The sequence below is a fragment of the Athene cunicularia genome (genome assembly GCF_003259725.1).
Source record: "Athene cunicularia isolate RWA chromosome 6 unlocalized genomic scaffold, athCun1 chr6_part1, whole genome shotgun sequence".
NCBI classification, from domain to species: Eukaryota; Metazoa; Chordata; class Aves; order Strigiformes; family Strigidae; genus Athene; species Athene cunicularia.
In genome coordinates this window covers 23763439-23789450 of record NW_020799105.1, presented here as the reverse complement: position 1 = coordinate 23789450, position 26012 = coordinate 23763439, and the positions used below count along the sequence as shown (strand labels likewise).

The following is a 26012-nucleotide window of genomic DNA, read 5'->3' as shown; positions in this document are numbered from 1 at the left end:
GGACAGAAGAAGAGGGGTGTGGGCTGGAGTTTGCAGTCTGACTCACTACTGATTTTCCACTAAAAACATGTACTAGTGCTTAAGAGACTATATTGAAGTTCCTGAACAGCCGAGGATATAATTAAGTGCATAAGAATACAAGGATCTACAATGTCATCAGCAACTTAAAGATAGTGCCTTAAAAATACCTTAAAGTTACAGACATTAAAGGAGCTAAACATCATTTAACCCATTCAATCCCTAAAATCTCTTTCAGAAAAAAAAGTGAGGTATTTGCAGCAATTTAAGTAACCTTACTTGTTCAAAGAACATTCTTTACATAGTTACAAATCCTTCTTTAGAAGCACTAAGTATTAACCACGTTCAAGGTAAAACATGCTTTTAGGGAAAAACACAATCGTGCACTTCAATCAACCACCTAACTGTGGTTTAGGATGTAAAAGCAAAGTCAAGATGGAGACCTGTAAAGCACATACCTTCACTATGACAGTTTGATCAGAGATGCTGCTCATCATCTCATTGATGGACTTAAAGAGCTGCAGCAGAGACTCCCTGAAGTCTGCTTCTCCTTTGTTTTCATAAAGCCTGCAAAATAAGTAGGTTTCATAAGCACGAGCCAACTAAAATGGAAATACATTTTAAAAATACCTGTTCAATTGACAGATGGTAATTTGTTGCTTTTTTTAAGTTCAAGAGTTTCTACAAATTTCGTCAGATTTCTTCACTGAACCAAGAGTGTTCTTTCACAAAAAATTAAAGACAAGACAGACTGACCAGGCTGGGCCAGCAGGACCAAGAGATTTTTATTTTAAAGCTTCCTATGTAAAACGCCATATTCAGCATTGTTTACGCCTTCAAGCCATAGTGAATCCCTCAGCAGTGACCCAATTCCACATGCCCACGCAGCAGCGGGATAGTCTCTTCACCCTGCACAAGAGCTAGCAGATGTCTGGGAGGACCAATGCCAAGCAGCTCTCTGATGAGGTAGCCAGAAAGCATCCAGACAACTTGCCAGCAATCATTAAAATCTACCAGTGGCCTACAGTGAGCGACCTTAAACTCCGTCAAAGAAAAAGACTAATCGATCCACTATTTGCAAAAAAAATTTTTTTTTTTTTCCTCTCTCCATGAGAAGGCAGCACTGAAGTTAAAATGCGTTCCACCTCTAATTTCTGGCTCATTGATAAACTAGTTAAGGCTCAGTTTCCCATACAGTCAGTACAGCTGCCAAAGGAGGACTAATCCACAGCTGAATTTTGCAAGGCAGGTCCCTGTGCCTTCAGGCAGGATTTTTCAGAGCTGATCTGCCCACAGGGACAACCCCCTCACTCCTCTCTCTCCCTGCCAGATTCTTTCAGGGGGATAAAACCTGCCCTGAGATGCCTGACCTACACCAAAATCAAAAAATATACAGCCAAGCTGAAGAACTTGGTCCACTGTTTCAATACAGCATAAGAATGAATGTTCCTGAAACTCCTGAATATTTTAAATGCAGAATGATCTCCGCTTCAGGTGCTGGATGAGATAATACTCACTACAAAATGGAAAGAGGAGAAGACGACCCCTAGCTCCTCATAAATCCTTTAAAAAGAGAACTTTTCTCCCCCTTGGCAGTATGGATGACTTGCCTACGTAAGGGCTGTTGCAAACACACTTCTTGAACATCAGCTATACAGACTTAACATGACACAAAAGAAAAAAAAAAAAAGGAAAAAAAAAATCAGTGCTTATAAGAAGCCTGTGAGAATCTGGCATCCAGGTCAAATGGATCTCAACAGGGGTGTTCCTAAACATCAGATGGGACTTCCCCAGCTAAGCCCCCATGCTTACCCAGTCAGCTTTAACTGCCTCCAAGAGCCTCATCCAACAGCACCTGGGCTTCCAAAGCCCTCCTTGGCTCCCCTAGCCCTGGCCCTGAGCTCACCTAAACATTTTAGACCAAGACCCATTAATGCAGCACCCAGCAGGAGTCCAATTCCTCTCTATTTTCCTCCATTTTCCTCACGAATTAAATCCAGTAAGGTGAGCTTGAATGTGGTCTGCAGCTCAGAGCGAGCACCACACCCAGGGATTTTATGTGTACAGTCATAGTATGATTTCTTCAGGTTTGAAGACATCATGATGGAAGACCTATTACAGAAGAAAAGGGGCTTATTTTAAGATGAACATGGAGTTCAGAATGTTCATGCTGCCTCACACCGAAACTAATGCGTATCATTTTTAATGCTGTGTTCATAAACCTTTGGGAGCCACAGATATTAAAAAAAGCTATTTAACCAGCACACAGGGGAAATGAATGCTACAGGAAAAAAAAAAAAATTAAACCGTTATTTTGCTGTGCAAACTCCTATTCCCCTTTTAGGCTAGAACTGGGGGTTATGCAGGACAAATGACTTGTTAACTCCCAATTTCCATAATGGATTTCAGTGTCCCCATAAACAGATTAGAGAGGTGAAACTAATACCGATATAAAGAGTAAGTAAACTTGACAGTCCAATAAATCAAACTGCTTCAGACAAAAAGCTTTGCATTTCAGCAAGGAAATTATAATAAACAAGTTAGTCACAAATGTGTTCCCACTGTCAGTTATTAACATGTATTTAATACACCTGATAATGCACAAAACCACTGCAGCTGTGAGCAAACCAGGATTACACCAAGTCAACCCTTCTAGCACTGCCTTCGATATTTTAACACCGTTGTAAATGCAACAATCACTGGATTCATTACTGAGTAAGCCAAATAAAGATATTTCTAAAGTTCCCTTATAATATTTTTTGCCTTTATAAACCCTGATATAGTGAATATATTTGCCACCAGGCTTTAACTAGATGAAATAGGCTTCTATGTATTTATCCAGAACTGAAGCTTGCCTGCAATCACATTACTAAAATGCTCCATATATTCAGTCCACTACCATATTGCCAAAGTTAAAAATATGCAATATTTTTTAATAAAAGATTCTGCTTGCTCGTTGCGATTTCTCAATAAAACACTAACAATATTTCAGAACCCTGCTACACTTCTGCATTATAATCACTTCAAATCACACACCTCAGGCAGGATTTAAGTCCTACAGCAGAACAAATCATGGTGTCATTCAGCATTCAGCAGCTTCGCTGATTAATCCCTTGTCACTGAGAGCTGTGTCTTCCCAATGCTAAAGAACTGGGAATTAGTGCTTAGCACGAGGAAATCCAATGGCCAATACTAGAGGGTCATATTGTCTCTAAATCTAATCTGCAGCAAGAGATAATTATTTTTTTCTGTTTTAAAGTGATTTGTAGGACCTGCAACAGTGTAAGTGACATTCAATATTTTATGAATTTCACAGTAAAACTCCTACAAAAATAAATTACAATCCCTAAATTAGAGAAAGGTTGGTGGAGTTGTTAACTTCAGAGCTATACATAAATCCCTTCTAATAAGGTTGTTACCATTGCTAACAAGTGGTAAAAGGATTGAATTTAAGTGAATGCGAACACATCATCAGCTTGTTTTAAAACTTTTTTAATATTTCATGAATAAAACACAGTACTGATTTCCAAATTAACTTAAGAATCATTTATTTATGCTTGACTTTGTGGATGGATGCCCACTGCAGAGAGCAGCAGCGAGTCTCTGTGCACTGAGCAGGTCGAGTGGGGAGCAGAAAACCACCCCCCAGCAGACCTCTGCCAGGCCAGCAGGCACAGAACGAGCTTTTATAGAAACTCCAATGATTCTCCTATCAAAAAAATACTACTTATCTTGAAGAGAGAATTTCTGCAGCCCCTTTTTCTTTCCATTTTCCTGTCTCACCTACTGAGACTGCAGGGCCCTACAAACTGTAACTCAACCACCAGCTTTTTCTTTCTGCGCTGACAGGCGGGGGCCTGGGGAGCTCCGAGCTGTTGGGGGGTTAACTACAACAATATTTGTGCTTGTCTTTTACGAGGCAGCGTGTCAGAAAAGGTGCATCTCATACGTATGTATCCCCCCCTCACTGTCCATCTAGTCCGACTTTTCCCTCTCCATGTCTGGCCTACGAATGAAGCCCTCTGGGGGCAAACATAACGTTTCCCATCCAGAAAAGGTCTCCCTTTGCCTTGCTGCAAAATTTTCAACACTTCAGTCTTCCCAGACTTTCGAAGCCATCTGAGAAAAGCCACTAGCAAAAGACCAGGCCTGCACAAGGGTCAGGGCAGTACGGCTACTAGAAACCTTCAACGTGTCACTCACAGGACTAGACAGTTCTTAACAAAATTTTCCCAAACGCTGGGAAGCTTTACTCCTGCTCTATAGAGAATTGCAACGTACCATGATTTTAGCAGTGCACTTGCTACTTAAAACATACATCTCTGTTCAGGAAATCTGGCTTGCTCTTAGGCAACATCTGTCTCCTGAAATAAGTTCTAACAACTTAAGATATTTCTAAAACGGTGCAATATCAAGCAACTTTAACACGTTATAACTTTGATGCTTTTTGAACAATATTTCCAGTGGGAATTACAGGAGGTTTCAGCATTCACCATACTTACTGATTGAACAATATCCTGGACCGGACTATGAACTTGAAGATGTACTCCAAAGCTTTCATGGCTTTGAAGAGCTGATCAGTGATACCACACTTCTCCGCATTATCCACGTACGTTTTTAAAACTTTAGTCAGTTTTCTGTTTAAATACAAAAAACACATCCAAGTTACAAGTATTCCCGCAGAGAATTTAAATTCTGAAAGGTTTGAAGAAAAAATTATGTGCCTAAGTAGTGTCCACCAAGTTACAAGATTAAATATGCAACTAATAAACTCATTAGATTCTTATTTTTAATGGTAAGTAGCTGCAACCTATTTTTGAGAAAAAAAAAAAAAAACAAAACACAGCACATAACACCGTTTAACATACAAGTAATATGGCAAATCTTAGTAAGACTGATTTTTTTCTGGATATTTAGGGATATTCAGATTTAGGCTGTTATAAAGATACAACTACTAATAGTAACCAAAACAATAAAATAATTACAGACACGCTACGAGAATTAAAACCCATAAAATGGGAGTTTCTTCATTAAACAAGGCTTCCCCTTTAAAGAGCCTTCCCAGGGATTTGGGGCTAGAATTTGTGAAATTTTCTCAAAAATGTACGTAACATCAGTTGGATATTCTCTTGTTCCACATTTTAACAATCTATCAAACTTGAAAGTGAAACAACTTTGAAAATAATACTATTTCAACTACCTCCCTTCCAATGAATATAAATCACGGGTTTTATGCAACTACAAGCAACTCCATTTTAAATCATTCTAGCCACACTATGCTTCAAGATCCGCTCTAAAAGTAAGTACAACATTATATACCACTAACAGAAAATAACACTGAGTTGACAGGTATCCTGATATATGTGCATTTATTTGAATAGGGGTAAACTGCCTAAGAATTTCAAGTATTCATTTAAGATACTGTCAATGCAATCTCTCTTTACTTAAATTTGTGCAATAAAAGAGAGAGAGGGCAGGGATCTGTCATGCCCGTGGGCACAAGCCAAGCCAGAATTCAGCTCTTCCAGCATCCTCAAACTCAAACCTGCCTCCAGCTCCTTGCATTTAAGGAAAGGAAGGACACTCCATCCCCACCAGCGACAGGGCCATCCAACTTCAGCTCTTGCTAATAAAACCAGAGGAAGTTTTATCCTTTACCCGCTTCACATGAAGGCTGCAACAGAGGCTAGTTCTGACTAAAGGCTTTAGTTGTGACTAAAGGCTTAACTCTTCTTCACTATTTTAAATCAATACTTCTCAAACATTTTCTGATCACATAATAAAGACTATATAACAATAAAGTGCACAGCAGGCTTTCTGGTTTGGATTTGTTTTCCTACAAAGAATGCAAAGACATCCATTATATATTTTTCCTCCAACACCAATAGTCTGAAGCAGCAGCAAAGATCCTAACTGTCAACAAACACTTAAGACAGCAAAAATAATGAACCTTTGTTTTTTTGACAGTAATGCAAATAATATAGGGTAGAACATCAGTTTAATGGCCCAGACAACATATATTGGAAGCATCTTAGACGTCATTTCTTTCTCAAGTATGACTGAGAATTATTTATGAATAGTTTCCTTACAAAACAATTCTCAAAATCATCAAATCACCCTCTCCTTCAATACAATAAAATCAAAACTTGTTCCTTGCGAATGACTGAAAGTTTTGTTACTGGTATTTCAGGAGAAGGACATATTAACTCCCACCTTCTTCAAGAACCTCCCACCCTCCCAAGCTCTAGGGGAAAATTCCTAATTAAACTACATAAACAAGTAACTGAATAACATTATCCGGAGAAACTGTACAAGCCACATTAGAAAAAGTAATTTTTAAAATTTACGTGTAGGCTAACGTAGCGCTGAAATGCTTCTTAATGTAGGTTTCCAAGACAGGATTGAAATGTTGAAATTTTCTGTCAGCAATCAGTCCAATGATAAACACCTGAAAAAGCAGCATAATTATTGCACTATCCTCAAAATATCTTTAATATTGTACATTCAACTGCCATTATTTTCACATTAGTAACACTAAAAACACACAGACTTTGGCTTTTCTTCTTTCCTGTGAAAATCTTCCTGTTTATAAGAAAGTTTTCTGTTATAAGCAGAAACTTCCTGTTTGTCCTAAATTCTGATGTTAATCCACTAAAGTGACTGGATTTGATTGTTTCCATCTTTTCTGGAAGGATGACATCATGTAACCCAACCCCCTTTTGATCAAATCCAACCAAAATGTCAAATATAATAAAAACCTTCCATGCATTTTAAATTAAATAATAAGTAACAGCTAATAAAATCTGTTTCATTAGTAATCTTCATTCTAGCTTTTACACCATGCTTATTTATTCGCCACTGCAGTACCGTCATTTCATTCCAATCACAAAGAGAACTTACCAAAGCATCAAACACTAACGTGTCAAATGTCTCACTCTCCGAGTTTTCCATCATTATGTTAAAAAGTGCATCCAATGTATCTTGAAGAAACTACAAATAAATATACAATTCATCACATTTTATAGGAAAAATTAAATTCAGATGTCACACAGGCTTCCACAGACATATTTGCTTTCATTTTTATATTTTAAGAAGTCATGACATTTTAAAAGTTGGCTAAAAAAGGATAATTTAACAATTTTTCAGCAAATTATTTTTTAGTTTATTATATCTATAGATTCCTATCACTCAAATAGAAAGAAAAAGAGTCAGAAATCACACTCAATATACCTGAACAGTAAGTTTAATCTATTATACTGAATGAATAAAAACGTATTTCAAAACTCAGGTTCAATAGACAGTCAACAAGATCATGCAGTTTCTGAAAACCAACGTTTCGGAGCACAAACCAGACAAGCAATCCAGTCTCATGCCAACTAAATCAAGTCATCCTCTTCACAAGTCAAGTATCGCTCTTCACAACAGCATAAGCTCAGACCCAGAGTTTCAAATGAGAGCACACATGCAGGCATGGGAAACAAAGCACACAACCTCCTGCCCCAGGCCAAAACTTCCACGCCTCTACCACTCTCTAATGGGGGAAGAGTCTTCACTAGCCAGTTGGCGGGACACCCTGATCTGTGCAACACGAAAGTAAAAGCAGATTAGTGTCAGGGAACCCAAGTTAAGCAGAGGGATAAAAGCTGTTTTATGCATGTATAATTCCAGTATTTCTTCCCAGTGACAAGTACTACATGCATAGACCAGAGATACTCATCAATGCACTGAGTTTTATCAGCATGGGATTCTGTGTCTGAGCATTTTCTTCCACCAGATGACAAAAATGACACGGGCTCCTCGAGGGCAGAGTGAGGATGGATCATGGTCACAGTCTGTATTTGTTTTGGTTGACATAGAAGGGGTTCAACATGGATTGTTCCAGCACGTCTGTCTCAAATGAGATAAAAATGGGTTTTGCCTTGTAGACGAGACAAGGTATAGTTGGGGAAGAATGTCTGAACAAGCAGAAGACAACTGATTCCTGAGACAGCAACTACAAAGTTGTTGTACACTGTGGGAGCAATGGAAAAAGGGTCTGACTCCCACATTACTCCATTAAAAATTATCTATGCACTGAGTCTCCCAGATCAAACATGATTCACCTGGGCAACCTACTAAAACAGCTGCTAAATTTCAGGAATTAACCTCCATTTTGGAGCTCACTAAACACTGCTAAATGCCAAACTTCCTCAAAACCAGTGAGCATAGAGCCACAGTTTGTGCTACTGATATCTAACAATGATAAAACGGAAGGGCCAAAATGCTTGCAGCTGGTTTTAGACTTTGGTTCTGGGGGAGATCCAGCTTGTCATTTCACTACAGGATTTGGGGGTGTTAAAAATTATAGCCTTTTCACACTCCTATTCATTCAATTAAAGAAAACATGCAAATAAAGTACATTTAACCAGCAGCTGGCAGGAAGGAAAGAGTAGAGCACAGTTCTGAGCTTTGACAGGAGAAATCTCTGGCTTGGCTTGAAGAGAAGTAGTACTCCCAGATCCCAAGCACTGCCTGACTAAGCCCCCTTAAAAACAAAGGATGGTTAGAAGGCCACATCATTACCACTCAAGTCTTCATTTCACATTTAGGCATCATATATTGATATTCATTATCAGAGTTCAAGTTTTAAATCTGTTCACAAGGACCTCATGTAACAGCGAGAAGAATACAGGATAGATGCTTTTGTTGTATAAAGTGGCAGGAAAACATTTCTCAAGTAGGGAGCTAGTATGAATAATTTTTAGACTATTAGTTAACGTTCTCATATCCTATAGACTCTGTGCACAAATGGAGTCAGAGCCTCTGTTGAAGGGAGATAACATTTACAGTCTCCATACGCTATTGAAACAGTCCATCACAGAATGAGTATCTTGGCTCATCTCTACTTCGCAAGAAACAAACACCAGTAGGCAGAGGCATTTCACTGGAGTTTTCAGAAAACAGAAATATTTTAACAGAAAAATTGAATGTGTTTTATCACATGGGTACTTTTTAAAATATACATAGACTGTACCATGTATTGTATTTAAAAACTTGAAGGACAAAAAAAGCTGATAGAAAGGAAGTTACAAAGTAGATATGACAAAGATTTTCTGAAGACTGCTGTAACAGATGGGTAACGTAAATAGCGATCACCTAAAAAAAAAACAAACACAGAAATGGCAGAGAGCATGATATTAACCATGAACTCTTCTCTCCTATGCATTAATCAAGTTCTGCTCAGATCCCTGTGCAACAGGGAGAAGGGAGTACGATTTCATGTGAGTCTTGCAACAGTGCATGGAGAAGAGGAAAAATTACAAGTGACAGAACGATGACAACGCTTGGCAGAAGCGAGTATCAGTGTCAAGATTTTAGCTATCAAATGCTCCACAACAAAACAGCAGCAGGTAGAACCTTCCTGAAGAACAAATCATGTGAGATATTATTTCCAGCCTACTTAATAAAGGATAATATCAGATGTTTTAAGATACTTCAAGATGAGGCATTCATTATGCTTCTATTAACCAAATTAAAATCCTCTGAAGGAAACAACACTACAGGCCCTTAAGGATCATCTGTCCCCAGTACATTACATCTTTTGACACTTTCAGATTTGATTTATTACAACACATTCAATAGTCCCACCCTACTCTTTTCTACAGCTAAACCTGTCTTTACATAGGTCTCTACAATCACACAGTGGCCTTGACAAACGTAAATAACTTGTCTCAGCTGAGTGTTTTCAGAAGTAATTTTTTTTAAGAAGTATCAGCAGCAGAGTAGGATTGCATTCCATATACATGTATTGAAAATACATTTAATATCACCATGTAACAATGTTCTAATCTTGCAAAGAAAAAGAGCCTTTGCCTTCATGATTCTGTATATAAAAATTCACTGAGGTGCTAAAAGAAACCCAAACATTTTCAGAAATGTGCAGTTTACATGTGCTTTACCACTACTCAGTTAAAATGTTCTTTGAAGGCAGGGAGAAAGGCATTAGCATCCTGAAGGCTGAGATATCTGCTTACAATTTAACCTGCAAGTGCCTGCAGTGAGGCTGAGGCAGATGGGTGGGGAACAAAAGAAATATGAATACCTCAAAATACGGGATTCAGCAAAATTATGATACAAAATTTATTTTTTAAGAAATTAACTTGTTACCTTAACCACTTCACCACCATCAACTTTCATCAGCTGCTTCAAATTCTGCTGCAACAGGTTTGTGTTGGATCGCCATTTCAGAAGTCCCAAGAGATCAACTAGGAATAAGAAAAACAATTACATCACGCCAAATATTTACTGTCACTCACACCCCATAACTACGTTCAGGACAAATAGGTTTACTTCCTTAGGTCAGTTGATTTCTCTGGAAAACAACATACTTCTAGCATGCCTCTGGCACTGCAGAGAGTTAGCACAATACCTCTATCATGGAAAAACTCTGAAAGGCTTTCGAAAAAAGCAGCCCGCTTTTGAAATGTCAGCATTAAAATCTAGGCCAAGAAAGTCTGATCCTTCAGTTTTAATTTGTTGTACACAACAGTGGAGTGTTTAGAAAAAGATGCCAAAATGAAATTAGTCAGCCACCAACACAGTCACATCCACAGGGCCCTGACTTTTCCAGCATTAATATTTCTAACTCCTTTGCTCTCACTGAATAAACTGAAAAGAGAATAAGGCACAATACAAGGCAAACAGTTGCAAAATAAGCTAATTCGGTGGAAAGCTGTCTGCTTAATAACTCATAATACCCAAACTGCTTGGCTGCTTCCAAATGTTGGAGAGTTAGGGCATAGACCAGATCAACTGCAAATGGTCTTGTCCCCAAATCCCCCCTCCCACTGGGTAGACTGTGTCACTTCAGCACTCACTGATAAATAAGGGAATGCTGACGGCAAGCTCTCTCTCTTTTATTAGTCATTAAGAGCCACAACACCATTTTTTCTGTTTCCTTTAAGGAAAACTTCTCGCGAGGAACTCACAATTGGTGTCCCCCTGCAAATAAACACGCTAGTAAATGTTAACCGACCTACTGAAGCACCAGTAAGTTAAACCCATCCCAACATTTGTTGAGGCATGACCTGAACTGCCCACAAACCCCAAACCCCAGCTCAACCTGCCTTTGCCAAACCAGCATCAGGGAAAAATTCCACCCTGCCCCATTAAAAGTCAGTTTTCAGCACAAAACAATCCGTGAGCCATCCTCAGCAGAAGTCCCCAGAAAGAGAGGAAAACAGAAGATTTTAAATACTATCTACCTGAAGTTTAGCCACTGGGTTACTACTGCACATTACCCAACTACCAATACGGTTAATTATGTGAATTCTGCCCAATGTAACTCTTAAAGGACAGGCGGTTTCTCCCAAACAACATTCCCTCAGTTCTTTATTCCAAACTTCCAAACCAAAATGTTTACCAAGGAACACATCTGCAGAGTATATTCTGGAAATTATATGCAGAGACCCAGAGCAGCTGCTATACTTTCCTCAAAATCTTCCATTCTAAGTAATAAATAAAATTACTTCTACTGGAATGGACTGCGGTGCTCCCTGGGATAGATTCTCCTCTGAGTAGCACTCAAAGCAAGCCTTCTTATTATCTCTTTGGGAGTAGAAGTAAAGAGCTTTTTACTACATTATGGCTTTGAACAACTCAAGCCCTCAATTTTTTAAGTTTCATAATAACCTACTAGAAGTCTATAGACTGAAACCAAGATCTTAGACTCAACATTAACAGAAAAATTGCTTCTGGAAGAAAAGTAAAGATGCCTCCATGACGTAACTAAAGTGTTTCATGAATCTGTTTATATCAGCTTTTCACCACTGAGTTTGATTTGGGTCTGACTTCTAAAAAGGCACCAGTTTGACAAAAGAAATGATGTGAACAGAAACTAGCCCACAGACTGTCTCTGAATGGCATCGTGTATTGCCCCAAGAAAACAAACCCACATGTGCTGTCAGCATGACGACACAGCAAATGCTAAATGAATATACGTATGTGAACAGAAAATGTCAGTGCAGTCCAGCTACCAGAACAAGAAAAATAAGTTGCAGTGTGCTGTAAAAATGTGTATTCACACTCTCACTGCAAGCATTAACCCCAACAAAGTTCCAGTTGGTCAGTTAATCCTACTCTTTTAATAGGTCCAGGTATAAAATAATACAGTAAGTAGAACAGGATAAGAATGTAAAATAGTATTTAGCCTAGTAGTAGTAGTAATAGTAAATAGTAGTACTGTAGTCAGCCTAGGTTCAAGCAAAATTTATGTGATCAGAAAATACCAGAGCAATAAGACAGCGTGAAGATTTTCAATTGCAAAGGGTTAGTACAGACACCCAGCCTGTCAAGTAGCCTGTAGCAACTTTACTTTGGGTTAATGTATTTATGATTATGTTGGCTACATATAAAGATCTTCCCTTACATCGTATTTAGCAATTGGAAGCAAACGGTCCAACGCCCTGGTTATACACTTTCTTTGACCTGTATCTATGCAAAGGTTTCCCTATAGAGATACCCAAATGTTTCTCAAAACCCAGTCACAGGGCTGAAATTAGGTAATACAACTGAGTTGAAGTCAGATAGTATTTTCACTCTAATTACATTTCCATGTGTTCTTTGAAATAATATTCCCTTCTGACTTTAAACATTTAATTCCCCACTCTGATTTGTTTTAATTCTGTGTTTACATCTTCATTTTTATATTCTTCATTTATGCCATCATAGCACCTGAATTTGTCATGTCATGTGTATTACTTTTTTTAAAATAAAAATTATCAGTTGTGGTAGATGACTAAAATCTCACTCAGCTGTTCTCTGAAAGCCTAGTTTCCTTGGTTCTTCAATGTCTTGACTCCAAATCAGTAACAGTCACTATTATCTAGAGGTCTGACTCCTTCAGGCAGAAAAGAAAACATAGAAATACTTTGAATAAGCCTTGCAGACACCCTGGATGCTTCACCATAGCAAATCCATAGGTGGAACACTAGACAGCTCTCTGGCTACTGGTAATCAGAACAGTTTTCCAGCAAGCCCATTACCAGTATTTTAGTTCTATTGCCATCACCTTGATAACAAAAGGATATCCTCCAGCTTGACAGTCCTGTAAGAAGCTCTGGTAAGATTTACTATTCCCCGGCAGTGTTCCTATAGAGGGGGATGTCACATCTGATGCCATTTTGCCCCTCTTACTGTATTTCTTGGTATCTCCAAGCTTCTAGCTGAAAGAAGAAGATTCAAATACCAAAACTGCCTTGTCAATGCAAGAGAAAACAAGACCTCATTTGTCACAGCTCAACAGGCTACTCAGAAAAAGGAAAATAAAACCAACACTCAGCTCTAACTTGGACATGACTTGAGGAACAGATTCAAAGCAGACCTTGCTATCAACTGACCCTAAGAACAGAAGGCCCAACATTTCCCACCCCAGAGAGATCTACTGAGATGTTATTAACTGCAAGCAGATATCCCCTAACATATGGGATCAAATTGCTCAGTTCTGACTTTAAAAACCCAGACAAAACCAATTTGAACACAAACAAAACCACACAAACTTGGGGTGTCTGCTGATGCATTCAGTGCCCCACGACACAAATAATAGTAAAGCAAGTGTAAGGTGTCGAATGGTCAACCAGGCCCTAGAGAAGGTGGGAACCCAGGGCCACGCTGCCCGTAACTACACCAGGTGACGGCGGTGCTCAGCCATGACTTCAACACACACCTCTACAGTTTGATATAGTTTCATATCAATTCTTCAATTTCAGAGTTTTCGTACAAAAACGCACTTGAAGTTTCAGGTCAAAGTGTTTCTTCAGCCCACAAAGGACATACTTGTTACCAAAAGTCTTGAGAGTAGAACGAAGGCATGCGTTGCCATAGCCCTGTGGATACGAGAGGAAGGACATTCTCTTCTGCCTCAGATGGCAAAGGAGGAGAATCTGGACAGGAGGAAACACGATGAACAGCAAATTCTCCTGCCTGTAAGAGCTGATTTTCTCCCTGATTCTCCAGAAGGTTGGGTTTTTTTTGCTTGTTTTCAGACGCTCCTCCTATTTGGCTTACATTGCTATTCTTCCTCAAAAATTGAAAGCAAAATATAAAAAAAAGCCAGGAAGTGTGTTGCTGTAATACATTCTGCCACAAATCACTAACAACTGCTCAAATGTTAACTAAGTAGATACTTCATACTATCACTTTCTCTCAAAGAAAATAGCTGAAGTGTTACCACTGGCCAAGTTTGCTATTTTGGAGACTTTTCAGATGCTAAGGACATCAATTACTAACAGAAAAGCAGCATTAATAACTTGCAGTTTACAGAGAACTGGAGTGTTCAAAGAGCTTATATACAAAAAGATAGTCTGCAACATCAAATACAATGCAGAAAGAGCCATATAATTAACATACTTTCAGAATTGCTAAAAATAAGTCTTAAAGCCCATATTCTAAGGTACTTAGAGAGGGTGAAGAAAGAACTATTACAGGTAACCAAAAGAAGAAAATGATATTTTAGCTCAACCTTTTGGTAAATGAGGATAATCACAGATTTTTACTTAATAACTTTAAAGAAAGTTATAGGAAGACCATTAACCAACAATTTTACAGAAGTTAAAATGAGCTTCAGAAACTATTATCTGAACAGCACTGCCAATTTTTAAATGAAAAATGATACTTGAGGGAAGAATTGAATGATGAAATTTTTTTGCTTGTTTTCTAAACTGCTTAAGGATACATGGTGATCTTTTTTAATACTGTTAAAGTACTTTGCACAAAGAGAAGAGGCTTTGGCAACTGAGGAAAAAAGTTTCACAGACAACAATTAACAGTAGCATTAAATAAAGATCAAAAGTTCAAAGTGAATTATATATAAAATTAAGCGTGAAACAGTGCTCAATCTTAATTTTAATAATAGTCCTGCAAAAGCAATGTCAATATATTGATCAGTATGAAATACTTGAACTACTAGCAAGTACTAAGACAGACGGAGGGGAAAAAAAAACTAAAATCACAAACGAAAAAGCAGCTCAATTCCACATGCTGGTTTCTGCGTTCTATAAAACCCCAAACCCACAGTGTTACTGTTGAGCTATGATCCCATCTTTGCTATGAAATTCCAAAAATCATTTCTGAATTTTTGCTAAACACCCTCTTAGGCTCCAAGACTGCCAGACTGCAGTGAATCTGATGTGCTCTGAATATGAAACACCTAGGATGTGCTGGAACAGAGATGCCACTGAAAAACACTGCAATCAAATTATGAGTTGACTACAAAGTCGTCCCAGAGTTGTAACTTTCCCCCCGGACAGAGGAGAACTCATTAACGTGACAATCCAGTCGTCATTCCCACCCACCCCCTGTCCCAAGCCCTCCTCATCCACAACCTCGACGCCCGACAGAACTCCCCGAGCCGAGCCCTCCCTCCTCCTGAGTCACGACGGAACGATCCCGTTCCCTGGCATGACTCACTCACATCTCAGTGACCCACCCACACTCCCGAGTCTACTTCTGGTGCAGCAAAGAGAACGAGGGACCGCTCCATGGCAACGAAGCGCAAAAATTACAGAGAGTGCACAGTCTGGAAATGTGAAATATTTGCTTTGGTGGCTGCCATCAGCTCGACTTTCCACAGCCTTTGGATACAGTCAGCCAGCTGATAAATACACATGAAAAATGTATATAAGGGAAGTTTTAAAAGGAACAGAATACGCCAGCGCCATTCCTGGTACTCTGTGTTCGTGTGAGGATGTGTGAACGTGAGGGTGACCTCTATTCTCATGCTCACATCCCTTCTGCCCAACACAAGAAAGTATCAGAGATTTCTTCAGACGTAGGATATGAACACCGCACCTTGGAAATAACAGAAAACAGCTTATTTGGGAGCAGAGCCATGATATCACCTACTCTTGAGAGCAAACTCATCCTCTGAATGCTATTATTCGTACCCACAGAGAAGCAAAATGCCCCAGAGCCTGTTCTCAGTGTACGACAGTATAAAAGTCTCAACTAAACAGCAAGCAATATTCCTGTTTCCATTTAACTTGGGATTCTTCTGGTTTCTTAGAGACATGTACTGCTCTAAAGCAAAACAAAGCCCATGGGCAGAGAAAAGGCTGGATAGTACACACCCTCAGCAGATGCTTCTGCTGCATCCAGACAACTCGATCCAAGACTGTGTGGCAAACACCCCACCACCCATTCACAAAGGAAGGGGGACAGGAAAGTCGGTACATACAACCCCACTGCAACCACGAGGAGCAGAAGCTCCAGCAGTTCTATGAACTTACCATTCTGGGTAAGTTTTGTTGAACAAACTAGAGTAGAAATCTGGAAAGAGTCTTTGCTGATGGTGCAGCTTCCGAGGTTCTGCATGCTCTTGCCTGTTGCAGAGTGTCCCTTTTCCTCCAGTTCTATTTTAGTGGATGGCAGGCTTAAATATGTCGAGGCATCCTCCAGCTTCTTGGCTTCTGCCTACAGTAGTGTTTTAAATACAACATGAAACAACATGCAAACAGATAGTAAAAAACCTTGGTAATAATAAAATTTTATTATTGACACAATTTTCTTAAGTTTGCTCCAGAACTGAAGCTATCCAATGGGTCTTTAACCACAGTAATTTAGCACTGACTTGTCTGCAGATTAGAGCCAAGATGTGATAAAGAGCTGCAGAAGTAACTTTTCCCAGCCATGAAAACCCACATAATACTCAATAACAAGTGCCTTTGGAATCAGAACATCCCCAGCCAAACATATTCAAGGTTTAACAGTCAATCTGCCAAACATGCAAGTTGCACAGTACTTGCTATTTAGTTGCTTGATCTAACAGAACAGTCTATAAAACATTTTTCTGTGCAATTCTGTAACAGTAACTCACTAAAAGTCAGTCAGCTGAGGTAGCTACTATAGAAAGACTAAAGTATCTCAAAATTCTACCTTGTAAACTATAAGGTCATGTTCTCCATCTCTCAAAGTTGTTCCATCATATCTCATGAGCTTCACAAATGCTAGGGCAAATATTTTCTCAGATTTATCTTTGGCTGTTATAAAAAAAAAAAAAAAAAAAAAAAAACAACAAACCCAACACATAATTAAGTGTTTGATACTTATAAAGACAGTCCACCTAAATCTCAAAAATATGGATAACCTGTAAATGAACGACCACAGCAAAGACTCTCACATGGAGAAAGCTTACGAGAAATTAGGATAGTTTGCTAAATGCAAGACAGAACAAAAACAATGAAAAATATATGCGTTAGAATCTGACCACACCAACCATAACTAGATGCTTAATGTTTCTATATGTCTTTCAGAAAGCTGGATTAAAGAAAAATAATTCAAAAACAGAACTTTGATGCCTTTAGAATGTTCAGGTATTTAGGAGTTAGAAGTATGGCGGTGCTTGGTCCCCACGACAGTGATTTAAAAACCAGCACTGAGGATCCCATCAGGGCTCTGTCACTGGGAAGGGGAACATGAAAACCAAAACAGAAACTGGATCCATAACTGCAGATGAAGAGCCCAAGTTTCTGAAAGCTAACCCACTCTACAACCAACATGAACTAGAAAATACATTCAGCTTGCTCTCACTGTTCAAAATCTACTATCAAAAAGAAAACCAAATCAACGGGGCAAATAGAAATCATAAAGTTCAGAAGTAAAACTAGAAGGAAAGTACAATCAACTTGAGATAGCCCAGGGAGCCTGTGAGAAAGCCCTGCAGCCCTAATGCATGGGCTGTACTTAATATTTAAGCCATGGCCAACCTACATTTTGGAGTTATCTTAAAAATATTTCTGACTCTAGTAATTTGTAGCGCTAAATGATGATTTTGACACTTATAACAGATTTTGGCCATATTGTTTTGGTTAGCAAGTATCAGTCTCTAAGTAAATCTTCTATTGATAATCAGTTTGCAAAATATACAACTTCAATCAAATAACCACTGTGGGGTAATGTACTATGTATGACACAGATACGTATAGATGAGGAGTATTACATGTCTTAAAATGCATCCAGTAGACATGACCTGATTAATGCCTTTGTCTACACATTCTACAGCAAAAAATTTTGCTGCAGATTTAGAAAGGCTTCCCTATACAGAGAGCCAGCCCCTGTAATCACTGTGTGGAAAGAACATTATCACAACCCAGGCAAATCCCCAAACTTCACTGCAAAGCAACCGTTGACAAATGGAAGATGTCTGGCTGTCTCGATCTCATCCTCAACAGCTCAAAGCATTTCAGCTGCCAGCAACGTTACAGGAAAGCTGAGGAAAACCACAAGCTCTCAAATATCTTTTAGATGAAAATCACTTCAAAACAACCACAAGTCAGTCTGAAAACCAGACGCAGAAACCGAGTTTCTTAATATCTAAATCTTCAATTACTGATGCTAAGCCTACTGTAAACTCTTTCACATTCCCACTTTGCACATGGGGTTGTTAAATATCCTCACTACCCTCTACCCACCTGCTCTAAGATATATAATATCGCAACCCTTTCAGATGCTAACTGAAAGATTTATTCACTAGTCCTTTTATTTGACTTGGAGAAATAACTGGTCAGGAAAGGAAAAACAATGTCAATAGTTAAGAGTGAGGAAGATGTAATGGAAAAAAGAAGCTGAGATGCTAATATAAAATAAGCAAGCAAAAAAACTTATCCCCACACTAAAAGCAATTATATTTGGCAATTACAGATTAGGAATGTTATATGCCTGTTTCAGGAGATTTTGGCACCGGGCACTGACAAGAACCATAACAAAAAGGCTGAATTACTCACAGTCCTGTGATGATCTATGACGGAATGTGAACCTTAAATGACTGCGGTTCACATCTTCAATAGGGATTGCGACCTTCACATATTGGGAAAGAGGACAGAGAAAGAAAACAATCGGTACAGGATCATCAAAAATCATCGACCACTACCAAATCTCACGTAGACATCTTTCAACAACATGCTTGGGGCTTTCAGAAAGATTAATGGTAAGTACCAGCTTCATTTCGCCCTAGAGGACCTTGAAACATCACAGATTCCCCAGGAAAATCACTGATTCTTGCACCAAGAGAGAAGGAATGAAGCCAGCCTGTTAAGCTACCCCACTAGAACTGCAACTTCAGATGGCAGGCTGTAACCTCAAAGCCTCCCCTACAGCTCCCCCCAGCTCAGGAGTAAGCCCCTATTGAGTTTGACTGGTAGAGGTGAACTTGATAATCAACAGCAGCAAAGTTAAGAGTTCTTAACATATTTGTTATCTATACACTGATAGTACACGTAGCACAAACGTTGTATCTCTGATTCACACGTAACCAGTGTGCAGAGATGTAACCACTGCTCTTCTCCACCAGTACTGTTGCTAGAGCTGTTGTACTGTCTTAAATCACACCCACATTCAGACCCCAACACCACGTCTAGGTTTCTGCCATTCCCTAGCAGCCACTTTCTGCCTACAGATGCCACAAAAGCAACTTTGGGCTCAGAACAACAGTGTGCAGAGTAGCTGTTAAATCCCTTCCTCATACACATATACTGCTCCCACTGACTACAGCTAGACAGAATATATTTTATAAAGCTAACATCAGCCTCCTCTGTATTGTGAAAGCTTGGCATTTAAGCTAAAATGTTATTACCCAAGCAAATTCAGCAACCTTAAAGCACAATCAGCCAGATCCCAAACCACTGATGAGTTCAACAGCATGGCAATTCTGTTTTAACCTTAATATATCCTGCTTCACTAGGCCAGCTTCATGGAAATAGGAGTAAACCATTCCTAAACAGGTGTTGGGAGTTCCCCCACAACACTTGTCTTGACCAAAAGGACGAAATAAAACTCATTGTGCAATAAAAGTCAAATCTGTTTCTAGCAGTCTATGTGCTATTCCTTTTGTGCTACTAGACAGAGTCACAAACATTGGATTTCCCTAGTTTTGTTTCTCAAGGCTTTCCACTGAAACTGATATTAATTGCATATTAACCCAGAGAAGTTAGTGTAACAGTTTACATACCTTTACAGTCTCAAACCAGCGAGGCTGCTTTACTTGGTAATATATTACTGACTTGTACTCCGAGATGGCTTCGTCACCAGCACCAGGAAAAATAACGCTCTTGAAAACACAAACCAAAGAGGAAATGTTTATGTCTATCTTAAACTTCATTTTTTCATCCAAATAAACCAAAAAAAATATCAGCGAAGTAGGTCAAAATGAGACAGAATGGCTCATGCTCAGAGCTCTTCGCGAAATTAGTATCAAAGTGCATGCAGTGACATGACAAGATGTTATGACAAAGGAGTTTTGCTGTAAATAAAAATAGGAACTTCAGTTGACAGAGAAAGGTGTTGAAAAGGCTTAAACAGATATCTATCAAAATCAACGAAACCCAGATGTTAAATACTTTAATACCTCTAATCTTTTGCCATCTTCATCATAAACAGATACTGTAACTTCTACATTCTTCGCCGTAGTTTTACTGCCTTTGTCAAAATCTCCCTGAACCAATGTTACATAGATGTCATTACGAACATCACCTAGAAGGAAAAGCAAAGCATAAACTTCTTAATTTTTACGGTGTACCTATTGATTTGTGAAACCAACGATGCACAGAAACAGCAGCCAACACGTTTTAATAACAGCAATTATACACAGACACGGCAAAACATTTAAAAGCCACAATATCTTCAACATTCAAAACTATTAGTACTGAAAACAGCCGTTTAGCTAAAATAGTGCAAAGATTTCTTAAGTCTTAACTATCAACTCATAGTTCAGCGAGCTGAATCAACAAACAAACAAGAATCACACTATTTTTGGACTGAAAGAATGCCAATCAGTAAGACTATGTACCGTATCACTCAAAAAAGCACCACAGTTCCACCTTTTTTTTTTTTTTTTTTAAAAATGAGTTTTAACACAGTCATTACTTAATCCCATACACAGATATTTTGCAATTTAAAAATATTTAAACAGCCTGCAGAGGTCTGTTTAACTTGTAACATCAGGAAGTGGTTTGATGGTTTTGGTGGCTTGGGGGTTGCAGGGGAGGGTTGTGTTTAGATTTGTATCTTAAGATGCTCTTCGACTACACCCCAATTCACTTGAAATTTTTAAAATGAATTGGGAAAAACAGGGGATTTCTGCTAATTTCATGAGGCAGATGGTTTACAAGCCAACATACAGTTGTAACAAGCAGAAGTGCTGAGGCACTTACACCAGACTGGATATATAGTGAAACATCTGACAAATGTACAGTCAGCATCCACAGGGAGAGATGGAACTGGGATGGGTTCTGAAAATATCTAATGGATCCTCCAGAGCACATCAATCTGAAAAGGACCATGCAGGTTTTTTTCTGTAGTCTGTTGCTTATGGCCATTTATTCAGAAGTACCATGTTTTGTTTTGGTTTTTTTCATAAACACCAGAATTGAACACCCACAGAATACATGTATTTAGGACAGACAGTATGGCTTTCTTTCAAATACATTATCCAAATTGAGTACACACCCTAAGTGACTTGCATATCTCTTAATCCAACCTGCTCCTCTGAAAATCTTTCTAGTTTGGATTCATCACAGGAGATATGAGTTGCTGCCCTTGCTAGGGAAATAATATGGAACGTGTAACTCATATACTTTTTTCTTCACTGGAACAAGAGGAGAATTTCCACTGTCACCGTGATATCGTATCTTTTGGGGGTGGGTTGTTAGTTTTATTTATTGATGCCACACACGTGGCAGGTACTAACAGTATTTTGCATTTATTTTAAACGAGACCAAACCCTTTGGTGATCCATTATTTCTAACGTACCTCAAATTCATCCTTTTATTTTTTTCCCCCCAAAGCTTCCGTACATACAGATGTTTAAGGAAGATTAAAATATAACAAATCAGTATTAGGTCCCACAATGACTTACCAGGCATAATAATCTCAGGAAACCCCATTTTCCGAGCCACGGCTGTTGACCTATCCACTAAGTGTGGAAACTCTTTCCTAATCTGATGAATATCTCCTGGAAGAAGTTTCAAAGTCACCCACAAACCTGTTGTATAAAAACCACAATTATTAAACTGGTGGGTTTTTTTTTCTATTTACTAAAGATTTATCTTTACACGCTCTAAAATGGAAGAATATATATTAAGGTAACTGCTCTTCGTTTATAAAACATACAAAGTATTTTAGAACACTCAAAAAAAAAAAAAACCACTGCTTCAAGCAGAAACGTGCGTACAACATACATGGTATGTCTGATTATATCTGACTTTCTGGAAAACTGTATAAAATGGTGGCCTGGAAGCTGACTGGCTAGTAAAAAAAAAACAAAAACACCCGAGAAACTGGAAATCTGTGCAAAATAAGGATTCAGGCCTTTGTACTGTGCACTTTGCAGCAATACCATCTAGCAGGCATCTTGGCAGGGAGGAGTTAGGCAGGTGTTCAAAACCAGATGCATGTAGCTTCCCTTACACGGGCTTACCAAAAGCAAAAATTTTATTCACAGTTTAAAAACGTCAATACAACAGGTCTCCATTGAGAAGAAAAACACGTAAGCAAGACCAACAGACAAGGAGGAGGAAAGGCTTGGTTATCAGCTGGACCTACTGAAGTCTGGACTGGAAAAATGCAGACAAGCCTACTGTGCCCTTGGCACGAAGCTGGAGTGACCCTAGAAGAACCCCTTCTCCTCGCAGAACCAGGCTTCTCTCCTCACTGAAGTCTTCCACAAAGGGTCTCATGGAAATACAGTTATTAAGCCATTAGCAGAACGGCCTCAAGCTTGTATCTCTCCTCTGAACTCTCACCAAGTTCTTTCTAATGAAATGTTTATCTTCCACAGGAAGAAAGACAAGTGGCAATGCTGATTTGAATGAAAAAATTAAATATTACTATTAACAGTCAACTAATACCGAGATGCTAACAAAGACAGCACCAACAGCAGAGACGTACCCTGAACTGATTCATCACCACCACCCCCATAAGTTGTTTTTACTGTGCTGAGCACAAAGAAATCTACAGCATCAGCTTTACGCAGTTGACAGTTTTCTCTTCAGTAGGAGAAGCAACCACTAAAAAGCTGCTGCTTGCCAACTAACATCAGGCACACTTGTTACAGGAAAAAAGATAAAGTGGAAAACACAAATAAAAAAAAACCTAGAGAAGTCTTACTCTTGGGAAAGTGACTGGCAATCAAGTTTAAGCATGAAGTAATTACAGCAGTGATTTGCAGAAGAAAATCCTAAAATTAAAGTCTATGAAAAATACCAAAAAAAAAATATTCATCTATAAAACAAACTGTGGGTTATCCTTTTGCACACACAATTAACCATACATTCATTTTGTACATATTTGGCAGCTAGCTTTCTTTTCTATTAAAATCTCTTATGAAAGGCTGTATGCTGACTTGTTGCCAGAGATGGTTCTAACAGCTGCCATTTCATTAAACAGTAACCGTACCTACGCTGAGTGGCTAAGCCACAACTCTCAATTCTTTCCTGTTTGCTTGGGCACTTTCATAGGGAAAGAATCTGAAATGGGTCAAAGTAGCTGAAAAGTTTCCTCCTTTCTGATGCACACGAGCCACAGGTGAACACAGTGGGAGGAAAGCAGATTTAAGTTTTCCTCTTTAGCTAATGGATTATTAAATAAAACTTTATTTAGATTTTCATTTGCTATTAATTAGTCAAAATGATATATACATAAAAATAATTTTCATTAGGTCTACTGTGCAGATAGCCCCTACAAGTGACACAGATAATCACACACACAAGTGTCTGGTGGAAGCTCTGTGCTGACCTGCATAACACTATATTAATCCAGATTACCCCCCAAAAAATACTGAAGCCAGTACAGTAATAACTGAGCCATCCCACAATTCACTTCTTAACGGGCAGACAGATTATGATCACGAGGTGTTGTATATACACACACACAAAAAAAACACCCAAACAGCCAGACTTTGGAAGCTAGTTCAGTTTGGTGTCAGCGCTGAGCTCGGAGCAGAGGAGGAGCAGCCCCCAAGAGAGGGGAGCAGTGGGGTTTGCTGTGCTCTGGCTCTGTCCTTACCACCTCCAACCTCAGGTGGGCACGGTGCTGGCAGGAGCAATGCCCTGGTCTTCTTGAGAGGGAGTCAAATGCTGCGAGTGCAGATGTGAAGTGAAAAAAAAATAAGGCAAAGGAAGAGCATATCCCTTCCTTCAACATGAGGAGGCCAAAAGTCCACAGCTCAAGGGCACAAGAGGCTGCTCTGAGTCATCGCTTCCAGTACAGAAATACAAAGATGTCCAGGTGATGGGACAATGCAGAGAAAGGACAGACAACCTGTACAATTAATGCTGAGAGGGGGGAATGTGTAGTGCAAGGGGAGATGGCAGAATGAGCCCTGAAGGATGGGGAATAAACTGTGCAAACACATTTTCTGTTACCGAACAGCAGTGAACAACTGAAGGTAAATATTATGCACCCTCAATTCCTAAATTAAAATAATCACATATTACAAATCAAGCGATGAGCAGGTTTAGGTACCCCAGTGTATATAAAGAGCAGTACATACCCTGACCCTTGTGGTTAACTTCTTTAGCAGCAATCACTTTGTTTATAACAGTCTGAAGGAAATCATTCTCCCCTGCCACCCTGGGTGAAAAACGGGATGATATGTTCAGCTGCTTGTGTCGAATGGCGTCATCCAACGCTAGCCTGGAGGATGCACATGACGACCAACACCAGGAAACAAAGGGTCACAGAAAACCAGAAGTCACAGTAACAAGGGAACACACAAGATCATATCACAGTTGTGACAAAGAGTATATATTAGTCAACGCAAGACAAAGGACAGAAAAGGTAACAAGAAAGACAGAGGAAGATCATTAATCAGAAGAACGCTGATCTACCCCAGAGATGTACAGCACACCTGCATTGTTACTTGTCCCTTCAGGGATGTGCATGCACAGGCCCCAGTAACACTCTGTGAGGGCTGGAAAGATGTCTCCTGCCTGAGAATCCTCTGTTAAGCAGCACAAACCCATACAGGCAGTTTTCTCTTTAATATTATTTATACACACACATATATACACACACACACATATATATATATATATATATGTATATGTGTGTGTATATATATATATGTGTATATGTGTGTGTATATATATATATATATATTTTTATTTTTTTTTTTTTAATTAGACTGGCCCTTCAACCCCTCCAGGGTCACTTCTGTCATTCTCTAGGTGAAGCGGCAGTGCATACCCTCTGAAGGAAAAGCTACCATAAACCTCACAGAAATGGCATAGGAGAAGAAAAGCAGATAATCCAAACATTCTGTTAAACTTGATGGATAAATGAAAAAATGGAAACTATAAATAAACAGCAGCATTAAGTGTCATTGAAGTAATCTCGCCAAGTGCTTTTGACAGCCATTGTGTTGGTGGCTAGTGAATGAATACAAACAAACAAAGATATGAAAACAGAATTGCATGTGGCACAACAGAAGCAAAGGATGGAATGAGAAGAAAAATGTGGCTCATATATATAGCCTAAGTCTACGTTGGAAACAATGACACCAGTATTCATCGCATGTTTTCACCATTATTCATGTTCTCGGAAATATACTTTTTCAGAAAGAATGTTTTCATTTATGGGGGGAAAAAAAAAATCACATTGTACATTTTTTAAAAAGCTGATTTATATATACATTAAAAAATAAATCGTGTTAATGGAGCAGAAAATTAGACGTTCCATTAGAATCCACTTTGATACACAAAGATTCATTTTCACTGCATACTTCCACACTCACTAGAAAATAAGCTCGCTATTGTTTACCACACAATAAACGTATCATGAACACTGTTCCCAAAAACCCGTTTTCCTTGAAAAATGGAATTGTACTTCTGATTTTCACATTAACACCCTCTACACCACTCCAGTGACACTGCTGCATGCAAACAAAACCCTTTCAGCCATGAGGCATACCCACACCTGCAGACCTGGCAACCCTCTCTGCCCTACATCTTCAAACTACACGGGCTCCC

General features: G+C 38.9%; 1 protein-coding gene across 1 annotated transcript in view; it reads right to left on the bottom strand.

Annotated features, from left to right (window-relative positions):
* DOCK1 (dedicator of cytokinesis 1) overlaps positions 1-26012 on the bottom strand; it is a 279035-nt gene that overhangs the window by 229711 nt on the left and 23312 nt on the right. Inside the window, exons 13-24 of the mRNA XM_026851564.1 lie at positions 24536-24678; positions 21902-22027; positions 20393-20517; positions 19997-20095; positions 18774-18846; positions 16927-17030; positions 16281-16464; positions 10165-10262; positions 6919-7008; positions 6366-6466; positions 4521-4655; positions 477-585 (exon numbers count right to left, since the gene is read on the bottom strand). Of these exons, the coding sequence (XP_026707365.1) occupies positions 477-585; positions 4521-4655; positions 6366-6466; positions 6919-7008; positions 10165-10262; positions 16281-16464; positions 16927-17030; positions 18774-18846; positions 19997-20095; positions 20393-20517; positions 21902-22027; positions 24536-24678 (1387 nt within the window). The remainder of the gene's footprint in view (positions 1-476; positions 586-4520; positions 4656-6365; positions 6467-6918; positions 7009-10164; positions 10263-16280; positions 16465-16926; positions 17031-18773; positions 18847-19996; positions 20096-20392; positions 20518-21901; positions 22028-24535; positions 24679-26012) is intronic.